The sequence below is a fragment of the Acanthochromis polyacanthus genome, chromosome 6, assembly GCF_021347895.1.
Source record: "Acanthochromis polyacanthus isolate Apoly-LR-REF ecotype Palm Island chromosome 6, KAUST_Apoly_ChrSc, whole genome shotgun sequence".
NCBI classification, from domain to species: Eukaryota; Metazoa; Chordata; class Actinopteri; family Pomacentridae; genus Acanthochromis; species Acanthochromis polyacanthus.
In genome coordinates, this window is record NC_067118.1 from 31,209,453 (window position 1) to 31,234,855 (window position 25,403).

The 25,403-nt window shown below is 39.7% G+C and overlaps 1 protein-coding gene across 1 annotated transcript in view; it reads right to left on the reverse strand.

Moving 5' to 3' along the window:
• The window catches only part of LOC110948302 (cadherin-4-like), a 232,853-nt gene that overhangs the window by 125,221 nt on the left and 82,229 nt on the right, over positions 1-25,403 (reverse strand). The window contains exon 3 of the mRNA XM_022189773.2: positions 4,754-4,777. Within this exon, the coding sequence (XP_022045465.2) occupies positions 4,754-4,777 (24 nt within the window). The remainder of the gene's footprint in view (positions 1-4,753; positions 4,778-25,403) is intronic.

Genomic DNA, 25,403 nt, shown 5'->3' on the forward strand with positions numbered 1-25,403 from the left:
AACAGCATGACACCCATAAAGCCAAAGAGGCTTTTGGAGCTGGATTTGTGAGGCAGGTAATAGCTAAGAATATGACATGATTTTCAGTAACCAATTTTTTGACTTAAGCTTAGTGAGCGTTTCTAAATGTGAAACTAACCCAACTTCTCTGACTGAAAGTGCTTCCTTATACAACTATACTTTCAAGTACTTTCCCCAAGTACTTTTGAGGAGACTTTGCAAACCAAGAGACACATGAGAGACTTGGACCAGCAGCTGCACATTGGCAGAAATGCACATACACTTAATTCAAATCCGGTATCTTAAGATTCTTCAACTGGAGCTAAACAGGTACTTTCACAAGAGGGAGAGAAATTACTGGTGTGAGGACAGAATATGTTTCCAATTTAGCAGTGGAAAGAAGATGTTGAACAAAATGTAATGAGGGAGAGATCTGGAGATTTAGAGCGGGAGGAGCTGGAGAGAGAAAGAGCGGAGAGAGACACACAGAGACAAGTTGAGAAGAGGGTAGTTTCCTTGTGTGGCTGTGAGTTGACAGGTAAATTAGCATGTGTGGCTAATGGGGCAAAAAGCAGCCAAGCCTTTGTAGGCACCCTTTCACTGTGACAAACAGGCAGCTTGTTGACCCAAGAACTGCTTCTGTCACTCCATTTCTCAGTTTTAGCATTTAAACACGCCAACAAACACCCTCCCACTGACATGCTTACTGACATACCATCAACACACACACACAGCAGTTCGAGCACACACTGAGCTGCCATGCGTGGGTACAGGGTAGGATAACTTCATCTAATAGGATTTAGAAATAAATCGGAGATGAATCTTGGAATGTTCAAAAAGGTTTTGAGATGTTGGCCTTTTGATTGATCTTTTATCAAGCATTTTTAGCTGAAGTGAGAAGCAGTGAAGAATCATGGATCACAGCATGCATCTTGAATAGAGCGTGTGGAGTTGTTTACAATCTGCTCATCAGGGTGAGGGGTAAATCTCTCTCAGGGCGCTTACTTTTTTCTCCACCTTCCTGCACATAGCGGGAATCAATAGCCAGATTGCTCGTTCTCTGAATCTCTGTCATTTGTTTTTCTTCCAATCACTTTGGTGTGTATACCCTTGATGCCATGTTTGAGACATAAATCAGGACCTTTGCAAAGTGGGTGGAGTGTGAGAGTGTGTATGCGTGCACATGTTAAGTGCGTGGAAGTGCTGTATGTGTCGGAGCAGCAGGTGTGTGCACATGCATAAATGTTTGTGGATCTGCGTAAGAGACCACAGCTGGGTATTACCATATATCAGTGTGCATGTCTTCCCGTAGCGGGTGTCTGAATGTTTCATCTAATCATTAAACGCTGACAGGCTTCACAGAGTAGCTCCACTGATCCCCGTTAGAGGAATACGGGGCCTGACTTCATTAGAACTGTTAGTACTAAGCTGCTTTTCCCTCGCTCACGCCTGGCTTAACCTGCACAGTGATAAATGCTGGGAAGGGAAGGAAAGATAGGCCGTGAGGAAGAGAGGTGAAACAAAAGGAAAGCAGGGACAGAGGCATTTAAAGTGAGAGGCAAAGGTGCCAAAGTCAGGTACAGGGGACGTGATAGTGAGAAATGAGAATGGGATTGGGCGGGGGGGATGCAGAGCGTGTGAACCTGACGCTTCCAGAGACATGGGAGGGGATAAAGCTCAAAGTGGTGTTTGAACTGAGAGGGATTTACAAATGCAAAAACGTGCAAAACAATCAATTAACTTGTGTTGCAATTAATCAATTATTACCCCGGCACATTGACAGCCAAAGAGCTTAACTGCAATTCCAGTGTGAGGCTCCTATGTGCTGAAGAATTAGCACTGACCTCTGCGTGCGCATATGCATCAACACTCGTGCACAAGCTAATTTATGCTTGTGCATATGCATCTAAGCACATAAAGATATGCACACACATCCTTGTTCTCAGCAACATTTCTCCAGTACATTCATCTGGTTTCTCCTGGAGGACCCCCTCCCCTCTGAACATTCCATCTTTTTCTCCTGCCAGCAGAGGCTTTTGGCTGGCTTAAGTACGCCCACAGGCCCCTGAGGGACAGCCCATGACGGATGGCACTGCGTGTGACTCCGATTCGATTCAGCCCATTTGATAAATTTATTGCTGGCATTTTGAAAATGAAATTAGAGGGACGTCTCCTGGAGACTGTTTTTCCAGCACAGGTGCCATAAATATACTTCATTTGGCAGCAGAGAGGGAGGAGGAGTGTAAAAGGGGTGGAGAAATGTTGGATAAAGGATGTCATGGTTGGGGGCCAGATAGTAGGGATGTTCCACAGAAGCAGAGTACTAAAGAATAAGGTCAAATTATAATAAGGTCCTGTATTAATCATGATATTGGTGAGGAACAACAGCAAAGGTTATCAAACCCAACTTGAATCCTACCTGGATCTAAATGTTGCGTGCTGCCCTTCGGTCTAACACGTGTACTGTAGCATCACACTGTTTAAACATCTCATGTTGAATACTGACAGACTGACACCGCGGGTTGATGACAGTGAAAGTGAGCACAAATGTCCTGCTTTCTCCATTTTTCATACGGAGGCGTACACGCATACGCACACACCTACACAGACTCACAAATACACACACACTAGTCTTAAGAGATGTGCACACAGAAACACATGGTTTATGTACATTATCTTTGCCTCAAGGCCTCATGGCTCTTCAGTACCGATGACACTGTCATAGCATCACAGCCATCTATAACTCACAGTGTATGAATGAATACAGTGGGCTATTTTTCTCCATGGCACTCTCAGTGTGTGGGACTGAGAGCCAGTGAATGTTTTTGTTGATGCTTCTGACTAAACAGATTTGAATTGGATGTACTGGATGGGCCAGAAAAGAAAGACATACAAACACACAGAAGTCAGTCACAGACAGGGACACACACAGGCGAACAAAAGTAAGCATTCATTCAGCGTCAGGGTTACGCGGCCTTATTTATCTCCCTCTCATTCAAAAATGTATGCGTGAACAGCTGTGGAGGGATGATGTACACCACGCCAGCCTCTGCACCCCTTCAACATTCATCAGAGAGCGAGGCTCGGGCAACCTGCATCACTTACCTTTATAGGCCAATCTGACAGCATTGCACACCGCATAGTCATCACATACATAGGCTCACAACAGTGTGTGCGAGTGTGTGTGTTTGAGTGTGAGAGCATGCTAAAAGCCTAGGCCATTGTGTCGCTTTGTAGTCGCAGCATGAAAAGACTAAACAGAACCAAAACTAAGCTGAAAAACTGAGTTTCCTCATTTTGTATGTACATCTTACATTTAAAACTTGGCCAAAATTAATTCTTTTACTTGAACCTGATTTGCCTGAAGTGGGCTGAACTGCAGGCTGTGTTTACATAGAGGAGATAAGAGACAAGTACAGAAACAAATGAATAATTTAAGTGGGAAAATATCTATAGCACGAGTCATTTCATTTTCTAACAATTGGTAACACCTGTGTGCACTTGGAAAGATGTTGCACTTGCAATTCCAGGTTGCTGTACTTTTTTTTATTTTTCAATTTTTGGAAAATTAATAATTGAAAATGTAGCTTAATTTTTTCATTTTAATAACTTTGACTACACAAAAGACAATTTTGAGTTCACTCTACTTCTAGCTATGCTTGTGCTTTGTCCATAATATTACAGAACTTTGTATTGCAGTGAAAAATGAACCCACAGTGAGTAAAAATGTGACGGGAGCAAAAGACGCCCAGAAACTGCTTGGTGGTTTAATATCACCCAGACATACAGATGTACTCTACAAATGCCTTTTGCAATGTACGTGCGCAGTTTCAACATATCTGAAGCACTGGAAGCTGAAAATGTCACCACGTTGCCAAAGACAATCCTCCTGCTGTGTAAGTTTCACACATATACGCTTACATTAGATCAGATCCAAGCGACAATGGAAATATTTTCACCTGCGTTCTGTTCTGCTCTGGTAAAATCTGGTACAAAACAAGACCTAAGTTCTTATGAGCACAGCAGGGAATCCAAGAAAGTTTCAACAAAATCAGCGGGGTGTTCTCATGACTGATTGTCTGCTCCTGCTTTGCAATCACAGAGCGTGACACACCCTCTGCATTTACTGTATCTTCTGGAGGAAGAGTAGAGGGCTGGGACTGCCTGGTGCATACACCTGCAGGCTGCCACTCAGAACAAGACCCCTGGAGCTGTTTAGACAGTTTGACTGCCTGGCCCCATCATCTTACAAAATCAAAACAGCCCACAGGTACATTCCTGCAAACATCTACCCCCACTACACTTCCCCTTCTCTCCCTGAAGATCCACTATGCAAAACAGTCACCTCCCCCAACCTCACATTAACATACACATGAAAGTGTGGAGGAGTCGAAACAGAAGTGTGATTAGTCTGAACATAAGACTTACAGAAAACAATGCATAAACACAGAGTGTGGGCTGTCTATCATTGCAGGGTAGCAGGATAATTTAGTCTAGGTGTCAGTGGGTGTGAGTGATTGACTTTGTAATCAAACAGATTGTTCTGTAACACACACACAGACAAAAAACAATGAATGACTCGATTTCAAATCGGCAACAACAAAACCATGAAATGTTTTTCATCTCATTAGCAAAAATTGAGAACACACACAGACACAGGGAGCAACAGACATGCAGCATTTGCACTGTTCGAATGCCACCCAACTCAAAAATACACAAGAATCCACAGGTGACTGATGGAATGCCGTCTTACCTTTTTGTGACGGTACTGTGGTACCTGGAGATAAAAGAAAGGGAAACACAGAGGAATGTGTTAGGAGCTGACAGGCTGCTGTAGTGCAGACACATACAATGCAGGAGATGGCAGCCATTGTTGGCCATTTGTTGCAAAAATAGGAAACAAGCCACCCAAAGGATAAACAGTGTAGAAGGGGGGTGATGCACAAAAAGAGGGAATCTCCCCATATCCACTCTGCCACACTCATGCAGACTTATTGTGTCTAAATATGCAATCACTCAAAGGAAGAAAAAAGCATGTAGTAAATATACTGTGTGAATTACACACAGGAGATTTTCTCCATTTCCTAAGAGGAGGTGGAAAGAGGAAAAAAAGCATCTAAGCAAACACACTGAAGAGAGGCCTCAAGTAGAAAGATGAGTCTCCTGACCCCTGAAAACCCTTGATCTCTTACACAATGTACCCCGAGTGAGCTCTCTAATAAGTAAAAACAATGCTACTGAGGTGAAGAAAGATGGAGCAAATCAAATCCTATCAGTAAGTGTTTTAGTTTCTTATGCAGAGGCCACTAGAGACAGTTCAGGCCCGCAAGGAGAGAATCAAAACATCGGCTGCTTGTAAGAAAGGCTGTTCTGCAACATGTTTTGTATACAGCATAGAACACACACAAAAATCTGAAGGAGAAAAATGCAGTAAATCTAGCTTATTGTTCTCATAAAATATTCACCAGGACAGTGTTTGTAAGCTCCCAAGGTTTCATTTTAATTTAATAGACTTGTCAAACTTGCAGGAAAACAAGAATAAATAAGAAAAAAGAAAGTGCTGCTTTATAACTTTGTACTTTGAACAGTTCAAATCCTTTAGAACATTCCTCGATTGGCCATGTGCCCAAAATGCCCAAATGGCCGCAGACACGGGAGGGGAATAATTGAATCCGGATGGATTTGTGGTGTGCTGGGCTGAGGAAGTGATAATCCAAAGCTCTGCCTAATTGCCAGAGTAAAGATGGCGTCCATTGTGGAGGTGGCGTCTGTGTTTATCAAGGCAGTGTGCCGTGGGATTGGACTGAGCATTAGGGCTTTACACACTTTTGTTTTGTGAGGTGTTACAGTGGATTTGAGCAAATATTGGCCCTCTGGTTATTACATGGTCTGATTGTCTGCTATGCAACTGTCCATAAGCTCCGCACGTCTACCCTAATCTGAGAGGAGGCTTCAAATAATTAGTTAGTGAAGCACTCACAGCCCAGTGCAGTCAACCTTATCACTAAAAGAAAATCCTTGGTCCATTTCCTTTTCAGCCAAAAGGCTTACAAACTCTCACCACTGTTAAACCTTCGGGGTAGCTGCAAAGCCGATAAAATATTACTTGACATGTCACAAGCACTGGCGCCTATCCTACTATTTTTGTCATTTATTATGTAAAAGACTACAGTATGTCAGACAGAAATGTTCTGCCAAGTGCTTGTAGTACAAGTAGACTGTCTCTTCTAAGTAGACTTTTTCAAACAATGTAATTGTAGATTTTTTTTTAGAAGAAGAACAAAAGGAGAGCAAAGGGGCCTCTTTCTGACTGAGCGATAACAGCACATTAACTCCTAATAGGAAAATTTATGTTTACTAGAAGGTAACTACATCAATGAGGAACTAATAAAATAAATACTGCTGTTGGTATGTGCAATGTATTCATCTTCACTTGCTTCAAGCTGTGTTTTTCAGCTGCAAAGTTGATAAAATATTACCCAACTTGTAGCAACCACAGGCCCCTTTCCACTTTTTTTTTTCATTTATTATGTAAAAGACAACTACAGCATGCCAGACAGAAATGTTCTGGCAAGTGCTTGTAGTACAAGTGGACTGTCTCTTCTCAGTCGACTTTTTCCAGACATTTTAAGTTTTAGAATTTTTTTTTTTAGAAAAAGAAAAAAGAGTTTAATACCTTTTTGGGTGTTGTGATTAAGATTATTTTTATTGTTTTTTTTAATCATTTGCAATATAAATTTGGCTCTACCCTATAACTAAGACAGTGAAAAGACAAAAACAAATGAAGGTGAAACCAACTACAGCTCATCAGTTGACAATCATAATCAAAATATTAATCAAAAGAGTCTTTGCTAGAATTTACATTGTTCCATGTTTGTGGATCAGAACGTCACGTTATTGCAAAACCCACTGGATCCCTCAATGTAGTTGAAGATAAAGAGCTGAGAGGAATTATACTGAAAGATGGAACCACGAATCTTACAAGTCTGTGTGACGACGGCAACAATGACAGGTGACTGGTGGAGATCACACGGGCATCTCATTTATTCTAGCATGATTTTCTGCAGCACATTAAAGGTCATCAGAAACCTGCTGCTGTAGAAATTTATTATATAGCAGCTATTTTAGCATTTTGATTTAAGTAAAACAATACAATGGGTACACTTTAAATGAAGCATTGTGGAAAATAGCTGGCAGAAAATAGACAAATAAACGTATAGAACGCAACTCGACTTTTATTCTACTTTAGTTTAGCAAGGCATAATTCAAATTATGCATTAATTGCCCCTACAGAAGGCTACCTGCAGTAATCAGGAGGGTGCTACACTGTGTGCCACTTTCCCTCTGCATACACCGATATAACACATCGAAAAGAGAAATATGAAGAAAATATGGGGACACGCTCTCTTACCATTGTCTGAATAATGATTAATAAACACAGGCCAGATTTGTTATAATAAACGTTAAAAGAAGGCACTTTTTCCCTCTCTCCATGCTGACTGGTGTCAGCGCACAAACAACTCCGTCGTTTAGGGAGGCAAAGAAAATCCCTGTCATTGATTACTGCATTTCTTCCCAGCTATCAGTGGCTTATATGGATTTGGAGACTAATTTGCAGTAAATATGTGAGCAGCGCTTTATGTGCCCATGCACCCACAGCAGCACTCCTGTGGGTTTGAGTATTATGTAAAATGCAGCATATGTCAATACAGGTCGGCCAAAAAATATGTATTCAAGCGTAGCAAAGTTAAGGCTGCCCAAAAGCATGCCCGAGGACACTAAAAGCAACATTTTGAAGATAAATTTACAAAATATGGAAATAAACATCTTTTAGCTGTTTTGCTTGAGCTTTCAGAAACTCAGGTTCTCACCGTCAAAAGGGTTGAAAGAAAGAAGTAGATGGGGGGGAAAAAAGCGACGGAAAAGCAGAAGCTAAAGTGATTTATTATTAATTTAGGTAAATATGCACACCCTCATGATTAGACTTTAATGCAATATGATTTCTATAATTTCAAAGGGGAACAAGTCAAGAAGCAAACAGACTAAACTGCATTTTAGAAATCTTAATAGCTAATCAGGCACTGTTAAAGAATATTTGTGTTGATGTTTGTAACATTAATTACCCATTAAAATTACATCTATTTGCCCAGAGACCGTTTTTTTTTCATTGAACACAGAATGAAAGAGAAGTGAAATATCATAAAATGAAAAACTGTCAAATTGAACTCAATGACAGCCTGCATTTTCTGTATTTCTACAGAGGCAGATAGGGAAGTTTGTCTGCTTGAATTAGCGAGTGTTTCAACTAAGACCAAATTATTATGACCCTGAAAAGTGCATAAACTAATATATATAAACGAGAAAAAAAACATTGCTCAGGGCACAGTATTTGCTACTGTCACATTTTTACTGACTGTGGCCTCATTTTTCACCGCTAAGTCCTCCAATACTATGGGCACAGCACAACCATGGCTAAAATCAGAAGGAACTCAGACATTGCTTCTGTTATGAGTCATAATGGTATAAATCATAAAAAATAGAAAGATGAAAGCTGAATTTCTTTGACTACTTGGCTTACAAAAATTGAAAAAACCTGGAGTCAACATGTATCACGTCTTTAATTTCCAAGTACTAGTAAAACAAATGGTGGCTCTACTGTACATACTCTAGACGTTTTACCGATTGCATTTTTAATTTCCTTCCATACTTGTCTCCCATCTGCTATATGTGAACACAGTCTGCAGTTCCGCCCAGTTCAGCCAACGCGTTTTTTTGGCATGTGAATTTTGGTTACGCCCAAGCGAATGTTTTGCTTTTAACAGAATATAGTTGGTGTAAAGCATTAGTTCTTGAAAAAAAACGAGACATGTAGAATAAAATGATTTTGATGAAGTATCAATGTAAAGCTTAGATTTGGATAATTTCTCTGACAATGTCAAACCCAATGATTCCCGCAGTTTCTACAGTTTCTTTCTACGATAAAAGGTATAATTTTGCTCATTTTTCGATCTCTCTCTCAAACATGCTGGAAGTTTTTGGGGTTCAGAGCGTTAACAGCTGTCATACACTTCTCAACTCACACTTCAGTAAAAATGTGTTCCTCAGTTGTCATTTGAGCAATCTGAGCAATTACCAAGGCATCAACCACAGTCTGTCTCAGCAGAAAGAAGTTTTTTTTTTTTTTTAAGTATAAGCAACACCGTTGTCTAGCTGAAAACTACACCATCTTTTACATAATTACGTGTGTCACTCTACAGCATTGTGGGAAGACTTGCACTTTTTCAGAGAGAAAAAAAGGACTATAAAGTTGAATCTGCATTTCATACTCTAATGCTCTCACATGACAAATAACACAGAAGTTGCCAAGCTGTGCAAAAAGCGCTTTGCTGTAAAAGTTGACAAACACTTTGTTCCATAGATGATAGTCTGCGTCCGTTTTCTGTCAGCACTTTTTTGCACAGTTTGGTACATTTGGTGCCATCTGTCACACGTGAGCATCAAAATATAGAACATTATATGCAAGGTAAGCTTCAATTTGATTGAGAGCGCTTTCCCTGTGACCAATGAGCTGCTTCTTTTTATCCTGACTGCATGCCGAAATGATGAATTGGCGTACCTGCACCGGACTAGATTGAAGCCATAAACATCATGTGATGGATTTAACTTTAGTTAATGATGATGGTGAGACCTATCAGCACCAGTGATGAGTGCAGCTTCAAAAATGGATCTCTGCTGAACGTGCAGATTTTGGGGATTCCTCACATTTTTCCTATTTTGACTTATCTTTCTCGTGTCTTATCTAATCCACATTCTCAACCGCTTTTACTGTCACAAATACCTTGTGACGATCATTAGCGAGTACAGCTGGATAATTCTGACACACAAATGCTGTAGAGCAGCTGTTTGGGAATTAGGGGGAAACAAGTTTGTTTTCTGACTGCTGTTCTGGAATATTCAAAGCTACACAGTTTGAATTCACGGCGTTTCTGATGCTCTTGGGTCATTAAACTCAACGCACAAAAGACATGAATATGAACATAAACAGTTACAACTAGCATTAAAATCACACAAACTGCATTTTTACAGACATTATTGGTTAAAGTCAATCCACAGCAGACAATGCCATCTTGCAATGCTAATGGTCCCTAGGTGAGACTGCAGATGGCTCTCTGCTATTGTTAATACAAGCTCATAAAATGTGGGTGTTAAGGAATCCTTCCCTGATCCTTCACATACACTATACATCCCAGAATGATTGAATTAGACTGCTATTGGAAACCTGTCTTCTATTGACCTCTTAAAGTTGTGGCCTTCCACCAGGACGCTCTAGGAATGGTTTTAATTACAACCAGAAATTGGGTTCGATTTTTATCCCCTATCATAGAGTGAGGAATCCTTACAGCTGCATCATAATATACCATCAATGAAAATGTGCTTCTATTGTGCCCGTTTGTGTGAGTATGGCTGCACATGTGCATAAACATAAATGTAAGTTAATGTATCTGCATGTAAACTACAGAGAAACGGTGTGCAGAGAAGTGTAGAGGAAACAATTGAGCCCGTCTTCAGATGATTAAGCATTATTGATATATCATTGCTATAATGTTATTAGGATAAATTCCAACACTGTAGCTGTTCATCGCTTAATCATGCTCACTAGTGCACAGTTAGAGCCAATCACTTAAAGATATGAAGAAAAGAAGCCACTATGTGATGAATGGTGACCGTTAACCTGGAAGTTAATGATTTTAGGGAGACTAATTATACAGCTCTAGAAGCTCTTTAAAATTGTATATGATGTAGAATTATTCTATAAGTTACGTGCAAACATTACATCTGAACATTGCCGAGTGCCATCTGAGCGCCAACTTCCTATTCTGAGAAAGTCACACATCCGAATGCCCACAATTGATGGTTTTTCAGCACCACTGTTGATCTGCCAGTGACAGAAAGTGACTGGAGGAAAGTGAAAAATGACACCTAATGCAAGAAAACCATAAATTACACGAATGAAAAGTCACTGGAACCCAATGACCATCATCCCGACAGACACAAGCACCTTGTCACTGTCATTAATCATTACATATAAACTTTTGAGAGTTCAACCATCGATCGAAAGAGGACTTTAACTTCATGTTGAAGTGATTTTAAAGCTTTGACAAACATACAGAGATTTATCCTTGCTGACCTTTTGCACTGAAGCTGTACAATTTACACATTTTGCTATGCATAACATGTCACGCAAAACTGTGCATGAACAGGTATTTGTATTGTGTTTCTACCTCAGGTGTGTAAAATCCTTATATACCATGACTCATTTAACTAATGCTGTAAAAGCTCGTGCCTGTGCTTTTCCCAGAGAGGAATATACAAGGAGACAGAACACAATCCGAGGTTTTAATTAGCCTAGTGTAGCGCATGCTCATCTGCTGCATACTGCACAGGGAGAGCGGGGAGTGCTGCCTTCTTGCTCATTATGTACTAATGAGTTGTCTATTAATGAAAATGGAAAGCATTTATTTTGTGAGCACAAAGGGTTCAGCTGGATTAATTACTGCACTACAGCAACAAAATGAAAACAGAAAGTGCAGCATCACTCTTGTGTGGCACATTACCCATTAACCAACTGTTATCAAGGCCCGGCGGATGTTGCTGCACGACACACAGTGGGAGCAGAAACTGTTCGCACAGGCCATTAAAACTTCGTGTGAACTGCACTTGTGACACGTTCTATATACTTTCCTTGATGCGTACGAGCTTTCCCTCATATGACTCCATGTTATATGTCCACCCGTAAAACATCTCGTCACTGAAACACGGACTCTCTGCTGGATCACAATGACAACGTTTTACCACGAGGCTTTCATTTCACAAAAGCCCTGTATTTGCATGATAAAAAGGATTCCAAGCTAATTGCATCACTGGGTGCCCAAGTGCTGGCATTTACATCTGTAGGAGGAGTGATTAGGAGAGATAAAATATTATGAACTAGAAAAATCTAAGATCTTGATGCAAAACACATCCAGTACTTTAAGTACTGAGATGTTGAAGTATGAAAATAGTGCTCACCTGGTAGGGGGGAAAGGATGATACAGGATCAGTGGTAGAAAGAAGGAAAGGCAGAGCAGAATCATGTCTCTTTCTAAACTAATACTGAAGCAAAAAGCTGCATTGCGCCCCGTTTTGATAGTAAAATTTTGCAGTGTTGCTTTTCTTTTCAAATGGTGATCAGAATCATTTTAATAGTCCACTAATAGCTTGATTTCCCACTGGGCTCTCCTTGGAGAGGTCAGGGGGATGGGGAGTGTGTGGGCTCTGGCAGCCTCAACAGATGGTTCTTGATCAGATATTAGAGGCTGGGCAGTGAGGTCGTCTGGCCATGAGCATTCGGCCCTGCCTGGGGGATAACAACCCCCGTCTGAACTTCCAGCTCCAGCGATGGTTCCAGCGTCAGATGAATAGCACCGTGTCCCAGCCAGATTGCAGGGACATTGGAGCAGTGACAGACTGCTGTCCTTAAGCCTCATGATAATCTGGGAAAAGCAAACTCGGAAACATGCTGCCTGCTGTAGTTTATTCCCCTCCAGGAATTTGTTTCATTCCATTTGGGCTGTGCATGATTTGATGACAAATGCTTATGTAATTGCTACCGTTGTGCGCTCTCTCTTGTAGAAATAATCACACTCACCAACCAAAAATCCTACTCTGCTGGATTTGAAGAAAAGCTATCCTTTCATTTCCATGACTGACTATTTCCATTGGAGCAATGTCTGTTGGATGGACTCATTAAATCACAAGAATGCATTAAAAAAAATCTGCAATTCTAGGCAACAAGGAGGATCAAGTCTAAGGTATTTATATTGCATATTAATCCAAAAACAGCAGTGTATGGATGTCTGTAGTAAAAAACAGATAAAGGAGAGTATAAGATAAATCCTACTTAGACAACAGTAAATCATCTATTGGCATTCCCATCCTTTATTCTGCTCGACTAGCTTCATCTACCCTTCTCTGCCTCTTCTATCGACAAAGCTCCAGAGAAAGCGGGGGTGAATAAACATGACAATCTGAGCTTTATTTATCCTTTCCCCTGTGACAGTGGCAGCCTAAAATGGCAGGGCTTCGGATATGACCTTCAGTTAGAGTGGTTTTCCATCAGTCATCACTGCCACCCACAGATCAGACAGTGGATGAGAAGTAGTGGCACCTTCGGTCCCCCTTATGTACTCTCTCTCTTTTTAACCTCCCCCACAGCCATCCACAAGAGATTTCTCTTATTTTACTTTCCTGTCCCCCATTTTCATTTCCTGTTCCTTCTTATCCTGCCCTTGGCCTATCTTTGGTTAGTGCATGTGTTCTCACTGCTTTTCTCTTCATCACTTTTTCTTATTGTTTCCTTTCTGCATGCATTCTCAGCAGGAAGCTCTTACAAAATTTAACAATTCTTATAAGAAAGGATGCATGTTACAAATGGATCCGTGTTTTGCACATAGTATAGTTAAATGCAAACGATGCATGTTGGGGTGAGAGAAGAAAAGAGGAGTCACAAGGAAGGGGGAGCATATGATCACAAGAATTAAAGGAAACACCTTATTCACTTTGCCACTGAGGCATTAGGAGAAATGTATCATGAGAAAATGTTTTTTCATTTGATATCTTTAATTGTCAACAATTTTGAATACCTAGTTTAATAAAGAACCAGCTAACTTTGAATGACATTTTCAATCAGGGTAAACAGGTAATCTCAATGCTGACAGTGGAAAACAAAATTAATAAGGTTAAATGAGCACTCATCTTGAAGGACCTTAAATAAAACGTCAAGGGGAAGCACATGGAGGGCAAAAAGAGTGAAGCTGCCAAACGGTTCTGAGGTAAAGGTTCAGAGGTGCTGACCCGGAAGGATGGGAACTCTGGGCCGGCCTCCACATGCAGCCCGATGTCAATTCAATGTGTTGCTGAGGTGAAGGTTTTAGATGGAAACAGGATGTTGGTGTTTATTTGGACTGCAAAGGCCATCTCAAAACAGCAACTACCCGTCCCCACCAACCACAACCTCCATCAGAATAGGTTATAAAAGGGCCAGGAAGGTAGCAAACTTGGGATTTGTCTATGCAACCAAACTTTGCATTTTGAACGTGCTTTTCAATGAGCTTTCATGAGAGTTTGCATCAAATTAGGGATAAACCGATTATCTTAGCCGATATCTATTTTTCATACTATCAGCACTGGTATTTTTCCTGACCAATTACAGGTAAATTAAATGTGCTACTTCAGTTCTGATGTAGCCACCTTTTTCTGTCTATAGTCTGTCATATCAGAAATGTCTCTCAAACTGCAAAAATTGAACAAGAAACATTGTCACTAACGAGGAAATTTGCTACTCTCACAGTGGCTAAGGCTACGCTAATGCCTAGTGAGTAAGTTAGGAGGCAGCTATAAATGACCTTGAAACTAGGCAAGGCAATTTTATTTGTATTGCACATTCATGTAACAGTGACAGCCCAATGTGCATTACAGTAAAGGCATATATACATTCAAAAACAAAATAAAAACAAGTCGATAAAAGTTGCATTAAAACAGATTAAAATACATAATTCAATTTCCATAAGCACAAGAGAATAAAAAAGTTTTCATTTTAGACTTAAAAATTGCTAAGTCTGGAAAACAATAATTAATACTGCTTTAAGCTTTGAACCTCTGAACAATGAAAGTGCTAGAACAATGAAAGATTAAGAAAATAGAGAACAGCAGATGGACCTGCAGGACACAAACTGATCGATCTCAGTTGATCCCACCTAAACAGAGGAGAGTGTGCGAATTTAATCAATCTTTTTTTTTTTTTTTTTAAATTGTACATACTCAATTATAATCACCCTTATTAATGTAGAAGCCTAATAATGAATGGCAGGTTCCTGCTATCACATGAGGTTGAACATTACATCTAATGTATATCAGTTATCAGCCATTTTTGATAACCAAACATTGGCATTTGCCCTAAAAAGAAAGAAAACTAATCGGTCAATCGCTACATCAAATGCATTTAAATGAAACTATTGAATAAATGTCTTATTGCTTTTTTTAGTCACCAGAACCTATTGATAATGTTTCATCACCCAGACCTGGTCTAAAATCAAGGATGTGTATGCCGAATATGCATCGATATCAAAAATTTAAGCAGTTCTAATTCATTATGCAACTGTTTCTCTTCTGTATCACTTCATGACTGCTATAGCCTGACTTTTTGCTGCTGGCTCCAGTCACTGGTTGGCTGCACTCAATGCAACAGTTTAAGAAAACGCCAGCTGCAGTAAAGTTCAACTTGGTCAATTTTAAATACGTAAGCCTTCTTCAATATGGGAGGACTTCAAGTTATTACCAAACAAAAAGTAGGTTCGAACAACAGCGTAAAGTTTCAGAGACGTATCTCAGCAGCACGAGTGCAAAACACAACCACCTAAAATAAAAATTAAAAAAAATAATACAAGCTGCTATTGTGGAAAACGCACCATAGAAAAGGGCAAAACTATCGTAAATATTGTCAATTCATCAGTAGGGAGAGCTTTACTGTGGTTGTGAAATACACTCAAGATGCCAAAAAAGTCATCTGTGCACTACCTTAGAATTTCTATTAAATGCATGTTTAAGAAATGTTTAGGCTGACCTGGGCTTATTCCCAGTGTGTTTGTGTGCATCGGGACTTGCATTGTTCCTTATCTAAGAATCATTTAAAGAAAACTAATCAACTAGTAGATAAATTAATTGATAAAACTGTTGCATTAGTGGCAGCCCTCGACAAAATACTGCCTTATTTTACAAAGTTTTTGTTATTGGATCCTCTTTATCTGTGTGAATGATGAGCAGTTAAGCAGTGGCTGCTCTGATTTCAGTATTCAAAAAAGACAAGAGTGCTCATTTAACATAATGTAGGTTTAAAGCCCCGAGCAGCCTAAACCCTCATTCTGTCCACGGTTTTCATAAATCTAACAGCCCGTCCTCCATCAGAGATATTGTGTCCACTCTACTTAATTACAGATATTTTGCAGCTGACACTCCTTTAAAACTCTGCTTAATATCCTGACAGAAATAAAATATTGGCACGCGTTTCATATTTGGCACAAACAAACAAAGACAAACTCACGAGCTATAAAAAAAAAAAAGAAAAAAAACAGACACATCCACATCCCTACAGACAGCTTCAAAGTCAAAATAAATATGGCATTTACTTTTCTTAGCAGTAAAATCAAAAAGACAAAATAAGCAATGGCCGAGAGTAGTTGTAGTTTTCTCGTTTTTATAACCTTGCTGTTCAAATTATAAACAGAAACTTATCAAGGTCTTTTAAACACTCAGTTTTTTAATTGTATTCAAATTTATTCTCATATGTCGCTTGTTTTGGAAGGAGGGAGACGAGCACCGATCCCGCTGTACTACAACAATAGATACACTTTAGTCAGTCAACCATACATATCTTGTATCAAAAAGATAAAGGAGAAGACTATGTCGGTCCCAAACCAATACAACAGATCTGAAGGTTCACGTTGCAGCTGTTTTAATCTTTTTGGTGTTTTGTATTCTACTTTTAATATCAAATGCAGTGCTCTCAGCCACACAGAACAGCTTGCAGAAAATGTTTTGGTGAATTGCTGCATTTCTTAATAATTGTTTATTACTTACTATTTCATTTACTCAGGCAGACAAATATTCATAACCAATGTTTTATTTCAAACCATGGTGCACTTCTCTGCGAAACCTTAATAATAAAGAGAAGGTCTGAGCATGAGACAAAAAATTACATAGGCCTCAGGGTAGACTGTGCTTCTCTGCTGTATTCATTCAGTTAGAGAGTTGTAGGACATTATGATTCTTATACTTTCTGTGGAGCATTTGGAAATAAATGTAACGCTAAACACAAACACTGTCCTATCTGTGGTAAAACCATAATGAAGAGAATGCTATTTAGATGTAAATGCCGTTGCTTTAAGACCGACTATTGGAACAATACGAAGAGTGGAAATGCATTCATACATTTCCAGGAACAGCCACGGTGGATGCAAATTTTAAAAAAGCTAATGCAGTTAAGTAAAATGGATAATTAGAAAATACAGCTTCCTGAATTGTGTTATAATTTTCCATTAAAGGTAGAGTCTGTGATTCTGGAGAAATACTGTTTATATGTAGCCGGTTTGCATATTAAAATCGTTAACATGTGACAGATTTACCCCACCATCTCCCTTTCCTTATACTCCGTATGCACATGCTGTATCCATTGACAAAGTGAGGCATGTGTTGGAACGCCACATTTATTTTTGTAATGAATTCACTTGCTGACTTTTCTTCATTTTGGGCATGGCAACACATTGAATTTGCAAATCAGTATGCAGAGTTACAAGCGCCACGATATAGTGTAGTGTTCGCCTGCTTGAGCCAATTTCTTCCTCTCAGCAGCAATTCAGCTTTACACCTTGCATAAACCGCAAACCATATATAGAAGCCTGCAAGGCTTTGTGGCTACCAACACCAGTGCAAATAACCGAGGGTGTTTAAATTTTCATGTGAAATAACTTAAGTGAAAGGAAAACGAATGAAAAATTCATTTCCAACCAATCAATTGTTTGTTTTAAAACAACAAAACAAAAAACTCCAGTGCTCTTGTTTTGACACTCAAGGTCTTTACAAATGTAAATTAACCATTTATTTAATTATTTCTCTCTCCTTTCTTTTTATTTATTTGATTAATTTTTAAGTTTTAACGAACTCTTTATGCCAGTCAACCTACATGTGCGTGGTAAGACTGTGTGGTGATTCTTGGAGTTGCATTTAATCCACACTAAACTGCATGTCAATTGCATTGGGTGCAAAATCTGACTTAAATGTTTAAATCGGACCAAAGTGAACTTTTAAGATTTGAAATGTTTGTAGGATGAACTCAACTGAAAACTAAAAACTCAAGATATTATTTGAGAATGCATTTTATTATTGAAAATAAATATTAATAATAATAGCACCCTAACACATGAGTATTAGTAAAGCATCAAAAATGTGGAGGATCCACGTAAAACCACACAGACCTGAGAAATAGCTTCAAATCAGAAGGAAATTAATGAATGCCAAGTTGAAAAGCTGTCTACATAATGCTGGGATAATAACTACTAATAAATTAACAACATCTTGGAGCCACTATGTTTTGTCTATTTTAATAAAACTACAACATTGGTATTTTTCATAATTTCTTTATACACAGACTTAATGAGAGTCATAAAGAGAGTGAAGAGTCTAAATATGTTTCCTTCAAATCCAAAAATATGGGATAACAGATTTCTTGTCAGAATGAAGGCCAGGAAGACATTTCAACAGTCTGGTGTCTTTCAAAATGTTACACATACTAAGTGTGGTTAATACTTTTAGCCAGCATTGTGACAGGGCTCCTATAAACCACTTGTGCATGCACTGTAGCACAACATGAGAAACAGCCGCACAACAGCCTCAGGGCCGATGAAAGAGCTATGCTGGCTCCTACCTGAATGTCTAATTCAGGACCGAGGACAGCTCCTGAAGCCTGAGGAGGCTGAGGTGACTGTAGGAGAAGACTATCTGCTCTGCCTGCCGACTGGCTGTTAGAAGACAAGATTTAGTCCTCCAGAACAAGGTATTCAGCGGCCAGGCCATCGTAGCTTCAAGTGGTACAATTCATTTACAGTTCAGGATTTAATATGATGAAGGTCATTTTCATCACTGCAGCACTCAATGTATGCACCATGCATAATTAAGTAATGCTGTATCTTGTGTTACACTTAAAGAAATTACATCCTTCATTCACCTTTCGATAGACTGTAGGGCAACACTTTGAACTTGAAATTGCTTTGCTGGAATACAAAACGGAAACATGTCTGCCTATCTAAAATGAAACTATTGGTGCGTTACCACTTATATTGACAAAGGAAACATGTTTAAATTGTGTCCCTCATTTTGAACACCACAAGTTTACATTGCAAACAGATACTGGAATACAAAAGCGAGCTCTACTGTTCTTTGTGGTGCATTAAAAAGCACATCCAGTACAAGTTGGCCAGTCTCCATGGGGTAAATCTGCAGCATAATTGAATTCTGTTTTAGAGAAGCATGTGAGATCTGACAGTAACCCTGAGATCCTCTGCAACACCCTGATGTAGAAGAGTAAAATCTGCCTTTAGACTTGGACACACCTGAGGCCTATCTTATCGGTGAAGCCTTAAATCGCCCAGCGTGAGGCAAGAACTGTCAGTCAGTTGGAAAGGAAGAGCCGAGCCGACATCAGCTCAACAAAAACAGATCAAGTGATTGAGTCCTGTTTAAACTCAGACACATTTTCAAATTCAAAAAATACTTTGCAACCCTGGAAAACTGGAGGCGGTGGTGTTTTTCGAGTCAAAAATTCCAATGTTTCGTCCTCTCCTTCCTCAGGCACCAGTGTGCAAGGTTGAAGAAGGTAATCCTGTCCCACCACAGCTGCTCTCTCTACTGTCCTCTGCAGGGAGAACTGTAGCACTCCCGTGGCGACAAAGAATGTAAGAGAAAGATTAGACTGAGACCGTGGGATGGTTGATATCGATAAAACACTTTGAGGACAACAAAAAGACAGGGCGTAAGAACTAAGACATATCTGCCCAGTGGAATGAAGAGTAAGATAAATGCAGAGCTGGAGATGAAGGGAGTGAAGTGGGACAGAGGAGAAATGTAGTGAAGCAGGGCCAACTGAGGGATCAGCACACTCACACTGTCGCACCCAACAGGCACCACTGTCAATCTCACACACATACACATTTAAGAGCATGAGATTACTACAAAACACATACACCATGCAGAAATGTGGGTATGTGTATGGGATACATACCAATCACTTCATAAAATGCTCATTAAAAGTGCATACCAAATTACAGTTTGACAGCATTCAAGTCTTTTTATAAATTTCTCTTTTCACATACATTTTTAAAGGCTGATAGTATATCAAAGGAAACATGCATTTTCTAATTCTTTGCAGGCACTGAGCAAAATTGCTGCTCCTCTTCACAAAGGAAGGACCCTTAAAGGTTGCATTCCTAAAATTCTACATCAGTGAATTCCACCAAAGGACTGTTCCGATGTCTGGCATGCTTTGAATTCTGCCAAGAGCCGACTCCTTTATATAGCAGATTTCCAGGGACGTCTGTGTGCATCATTAGCGCTCTTAAAACAAGCAAGATCCCAGGCTCAAGTGAGGGAGGAAAGGGAAGGAACTTCTCAATGATGCCCACCACTCGATATACCGTTCGATTATGTGTTCTCTGAATGTGAAAAGGGGGTCGTGCAAAGCCTCTGAAGGATCCAACTTGGAAGAGCCCAAGGAAGCATCCTTGATTTGATTTCAAGAAATCGGTATGTTTACTGTGCTGGTACCAGTGGTAGGAGTCGTCTTCTTTCATTAACAACGAAAGGAAACAAAGGATGAGGAGCAGCAGAGGACAGAGGTGAGAACATGATCGGTTTCTTTCAGTGCCCTCATGGATTCGTCTTGAAAGAAACACATGCTGATAAAAGCAGTCACCACTTCATCTTGCTCCTTTTCATGAGTACATTATGCTTTAGTCTAGCATTTGATGTTTTGAGTCAGTGCCTGTATATGTGCTGGCCTTCAGGAGTTCTTGACCAAAGTGGAGGAATAGTGCATCTGTGTGTTAATATACACAATATATAAGTCTGATGCAAATGAGGTTTGCCAGTGTGGGAACATAAAACACAAAAACGTAATGTTTATGATACACTTTAAATATCTTTAGGAGCCAGTTGATATAATTGTGGAAACATCAGGCAAAAATGCAAACCAACTGGCATATTTTAGAACTATTATAATCAGCCTATTAAGATAGAAAATAATTAATGGTTGAGTTGCACTCAGGAAAAGTCAGTGCAATTTGTATAAAACCAAATAAATCTAATATGTGAACATATAAAAACAAAACAATTAATAATAGACTTTGGTTACACACTTTTAGGTTTTAATTCCCCGAAGTACAATTTATATTTCCACAAAACAGTGACACCTGCACACTTCATAAAATATGCACTACACCAAAGCCAAAACACACTTGAAAAATCCGTCCCCATGGACTCTTTTGGGAACTAATTTTATTCACAGAAATAAACCTGTTATCACATGCACATATTAAACCATGCCAGCTTGTCCAGAAGTACAGAGGCAAAGCTTTTAAGCAAATGGCAGTTGTGTAAACTAAAATGGCAATGTTGAAAGTCAATTCAATAATAGCTGAAAGCCATTACAACATTGTCATTAACAAGGTTGCTGAAAATGCAATTAGCCCCCTCGCATCGCTCACGGCAACAAGCAGGGAGACGTTTGAATGAAATTTTTTAAAAAAAGACCACAGAAAACTGACAGAGGACTGAAAGAATGATGCACCCCCAGAACATACAAAAAGACAGGACAATAGGAAGAATGAATGAATAGTAGGGGAGATACGGCGACTCCAAATCATCGACTATTTATTTTACTCAGGTGCTGCTGTTAAAGATAAAACCCTTTGCCCTCAAACCTGAACACAGACGCACAACAAACTCTTTGATTAGCCCCACAACAAAACACTATTCCAAACCCCGAACTGCAATAATCAATTTTAAACACATTGGATTCAAGAGCAAACACAAGAAAGGAAAAAAAAAAAAAGGAAAAGAGAAAATCACAGTCAGTCAAACTTTACTGGCTTGTGATTTACATGCAGCTCATGGATTACTTGTGTGATTAAAGTATGGGAGGGACTATAGGAAGACAGACTGTTTTTTCTTCTTTCCCCTCCTTAAAGGTTTAGATGCTGTGAGACTGCATTAGTTGCTGCGATGTTACTGAAGGAGGATGAGGTCGTGGCTAAATGAATGATAGGAATCACTGTCACACTGCAGACTACCAGCAAGTCTCCTTGGAGATAAGAGCCAGCTGTCTATCCCCAACACGCCATCATCAAGGTCACTACTCTGCTTATTATGGAAAAGCCTCCGCATCTCAAAGCTAATTCTGGATCTTGACTATTATTGTGAGAAACAATGCTTCTCTTTCTTGCAGCATCATAAACAGAGTTTGTGCAATGAATTATAACAGGGTTTCTTGATCTCAGTTTAAACATTACAAAAGCCACTTTTACAATAGGAAGAGAGATCTATTTGCCGTAGTTATAAGCACTTTCTGTGCCATTTCTATAGAAATCAGTGTGTTATGCTTTTCGTCATTGCCGCTGCCTTTCCTTGCCAGTTTGAATCTGCAAACACAGTAAAGTTATCGGAAATGACAACAGGTCATGACAAGCAATCTTTGTTTATCGGATTTGATGGTGTGTCGTTCTCGTGTGTGTGTGTGTGCGCGTGTGCGTGTGCGTGTGCGTGTGTTGTTGGGAGCACTTGGCTGCCATTGATATCCCAGCGCAGCACTAAGGCAGCAGACGGGAGGGTAATGAGGAGGCAAATATGATTAAAACCATCTCCTCAGGCTGCCTTGGACCTGCCATTAAACCAGCGGACACTCCTTATGCCTAATCCATCACACTGCTTAGCTCCCGCTGAGAGCAACGAGAGAGACAACAACAAACTCAACCTCAAACCTCCAATCTTTCCACTCTAAAACATAACTAACACTCCGGGAGGCTGAGTCGTTATTAAAGATCTGCCACCGAAGCCCCCGGACATGGGGCTGGTGGTGGGGGGCTGGTGGCATTTTGAGTAAAAACCGACATCATGGGTGGAAATCTCAGAGGGGGATAGGAGCCTTTTCAAATGGCCGAGCTATCAGCAATGAAACGCTAAAAATAAGACACAAAACAAGTTCATGACAGAATTCTCGAAGCATGAAAGGCCTGTATAATATACATTAGCCTATTTATTTATTTAGACTTCTTTTTTTTTTACTGCTAAACCTCTTGACGCTCTTATCTCTTCCACAAAAGAGATCTGACCACCGTGGCTGGATTCACAGGGTTACATAATATACATCATTAGCTGGCATCCCCTACTACAAATGTTCACTAAGATAATGGACAAAAGCCCAATCTATTTGGCAAACAATATAAAAAACATTTACCCAGTTATATAAATAATAAATTCAGTGCCAAGACACCCAACACTGCATGCTAGAAACACTAAGTTACATCGAAAATTAGCTTGAAATAACAAATTAGAATCTCATCAGCTTCCACGCAGACTGCCTCTACTGACAGATAAAAACACTGGGGCATCACTACCTGTGATGGCTACATCTAAGCTTTCAACGGCAAACATTTTGACAAAGCTGATATAAGACAGACATGAGTACTGTACCATGCTTTAGTCTAATGTTCATCCTTTTGGGTTTTTTTCTCCAGAAAATGCACAACAGATTGTTTGGGCTGTTGTGGATAAGGCCGATTTAGATGCGGCTAATCTCGTCTACTCTTTTTCCACAACCCGATCGAGTGCATCCTCTACTGTACATCAGCAACTCCTGCAGTCAGACACTGAAACACCCCCCAAATAATCCCCTAAAGACACAAGAATCATGGATTACAGCTGGAGAGAATCCACAGGCAGCTCACTGTTGGGCAGAACATGTTGGATTGTTGTGAAAAGCCTGTAGGATAATTATCAGCGGGAAGCATAGCCTGTGGAGAAATAAGGCATCTTGTGCCCTGGGCCCCTTAAATGAGCCCTGCAGACCAGCTGAAAGATGCTGATGCTTCTCTTTATTGAGGAAACGAGCGGCAGCTCCATTAAATGAATGAGGACTACAGGTTTGCAACAATTTAAGTGCAACACTAGGTGCTAGAGTGCTGCGTGAAGGAAACTGCAAAATGGAAGTAGCCATAACTGATGATGCTGGATTTGTGTGAATGACCAACACATAAACAACGTATACAATACATGATTTTACCAGGTCGATCATGCTGCAGCATCAGTAGAAGGTACATTAACCCTCCCTGTGTAAAATTCTGCTGATATAAAGTTTATTAGCAGGCTGGATATACAGAATACATCCTAAGTCCAGTACAAATTGCACATACAGTGTTCAACAATGCTAAAGCAGATCTGTAGGATATAAATGGTGAGAATTCAAGAACAGAATACCTCTGAAGTTTGTGCCTCACTTTGCAAAAAATGCTGTTTCTTTTTTTAAGATCTTTCTCCTCTATCTTGATCACATATCTGAAGTAAAACTTAATTCATCGAATCTGACTGAAGAGGCCACATTCAAAATCTTGAGAGGTGTTTAATAGGACCCAACTGATGACAATGCAAAACAAACCCATGTCTGTGCTGAAAGATTATCTCTGTTTACTTTAGTTGGGATGCTGGTCCAAGAGAACCCAAAGACCTCACATTTTTTGGCATTTCTGGGGCATGATGTGTTCAAGGGAACTCTATGCTCTTATTGACTCCAGCACAAGCCAAGATCCAGAACTATGCAATCACTGAGAAAATGACCCATCAGCATCACTGCTCTACAGCCATCTGCCATCGCAAGTAAACAGCAAACAGCATTTATCAAACCAATCACTTGACACAGACAACAAACTGTCACATCTGTTACTGCACTTCCATTATATCAACTCTACACAAAGCTTCATAACACCTTACAAATTTTGGCACAAAAAATAGAGAATATAGAATATTTTTGTTAAATCCAACCTTTAAGAGGTATTGTATTTTAATCCATGTTAACTGCTGTGACAGATCAATGTGGGCTTGGTCTTTTCTGATGCATCTGACATGTTATAAGGGAAAATGCTGGGATCTAAACTAGTTCTCTACAAACCCAAACAAATTTGAAAATATGGTGATCAATGATTCTGTTTCAATAGATTTTTTAAATGCTGATAAATTCTTTTTATAAGAGAAACCAGAATAATTCATTGGATACTTTGATTGTTGTGAGTGTTTTGCTTTTCTGCTCAGTCTTCTCAACTTCAAGTCATTTGGTTATCCCACTGGAATTAGCCATATCTTGAGCTAAATAAAAAGCCAGCCATCCAGAGTGAGGGTGCCTGATGTGTGCACAGAGGCATTTTCTGTCACTGTCATGGCTTATTAAAAATACTGCAATTATACAGTAGTGTAGCATGGTCCGTTAGCTGATAGTAGAATAGTTCCAGTGGCTCCATTACTAGTTCTTGCCTTTATGGACTTTAAAGAGGCACAGACGATGGTAGGAATAGTAGTGAAGACTGGGCCCTTTGTTCATGCAGCTGAAGAAAACAGGGATTTGTTTTTCTTACATACTGCACCATTAAGTTCTCTGATCCAAGTTTGGATTTTACGTGTCTTGTTCTGTGTTTGATTGGGACTTGAGGAATGGAAGAAGATGGAAGGAGGTTTCCTTTGCAGCTATTAATGGAAACAGAGCAATATGTTTG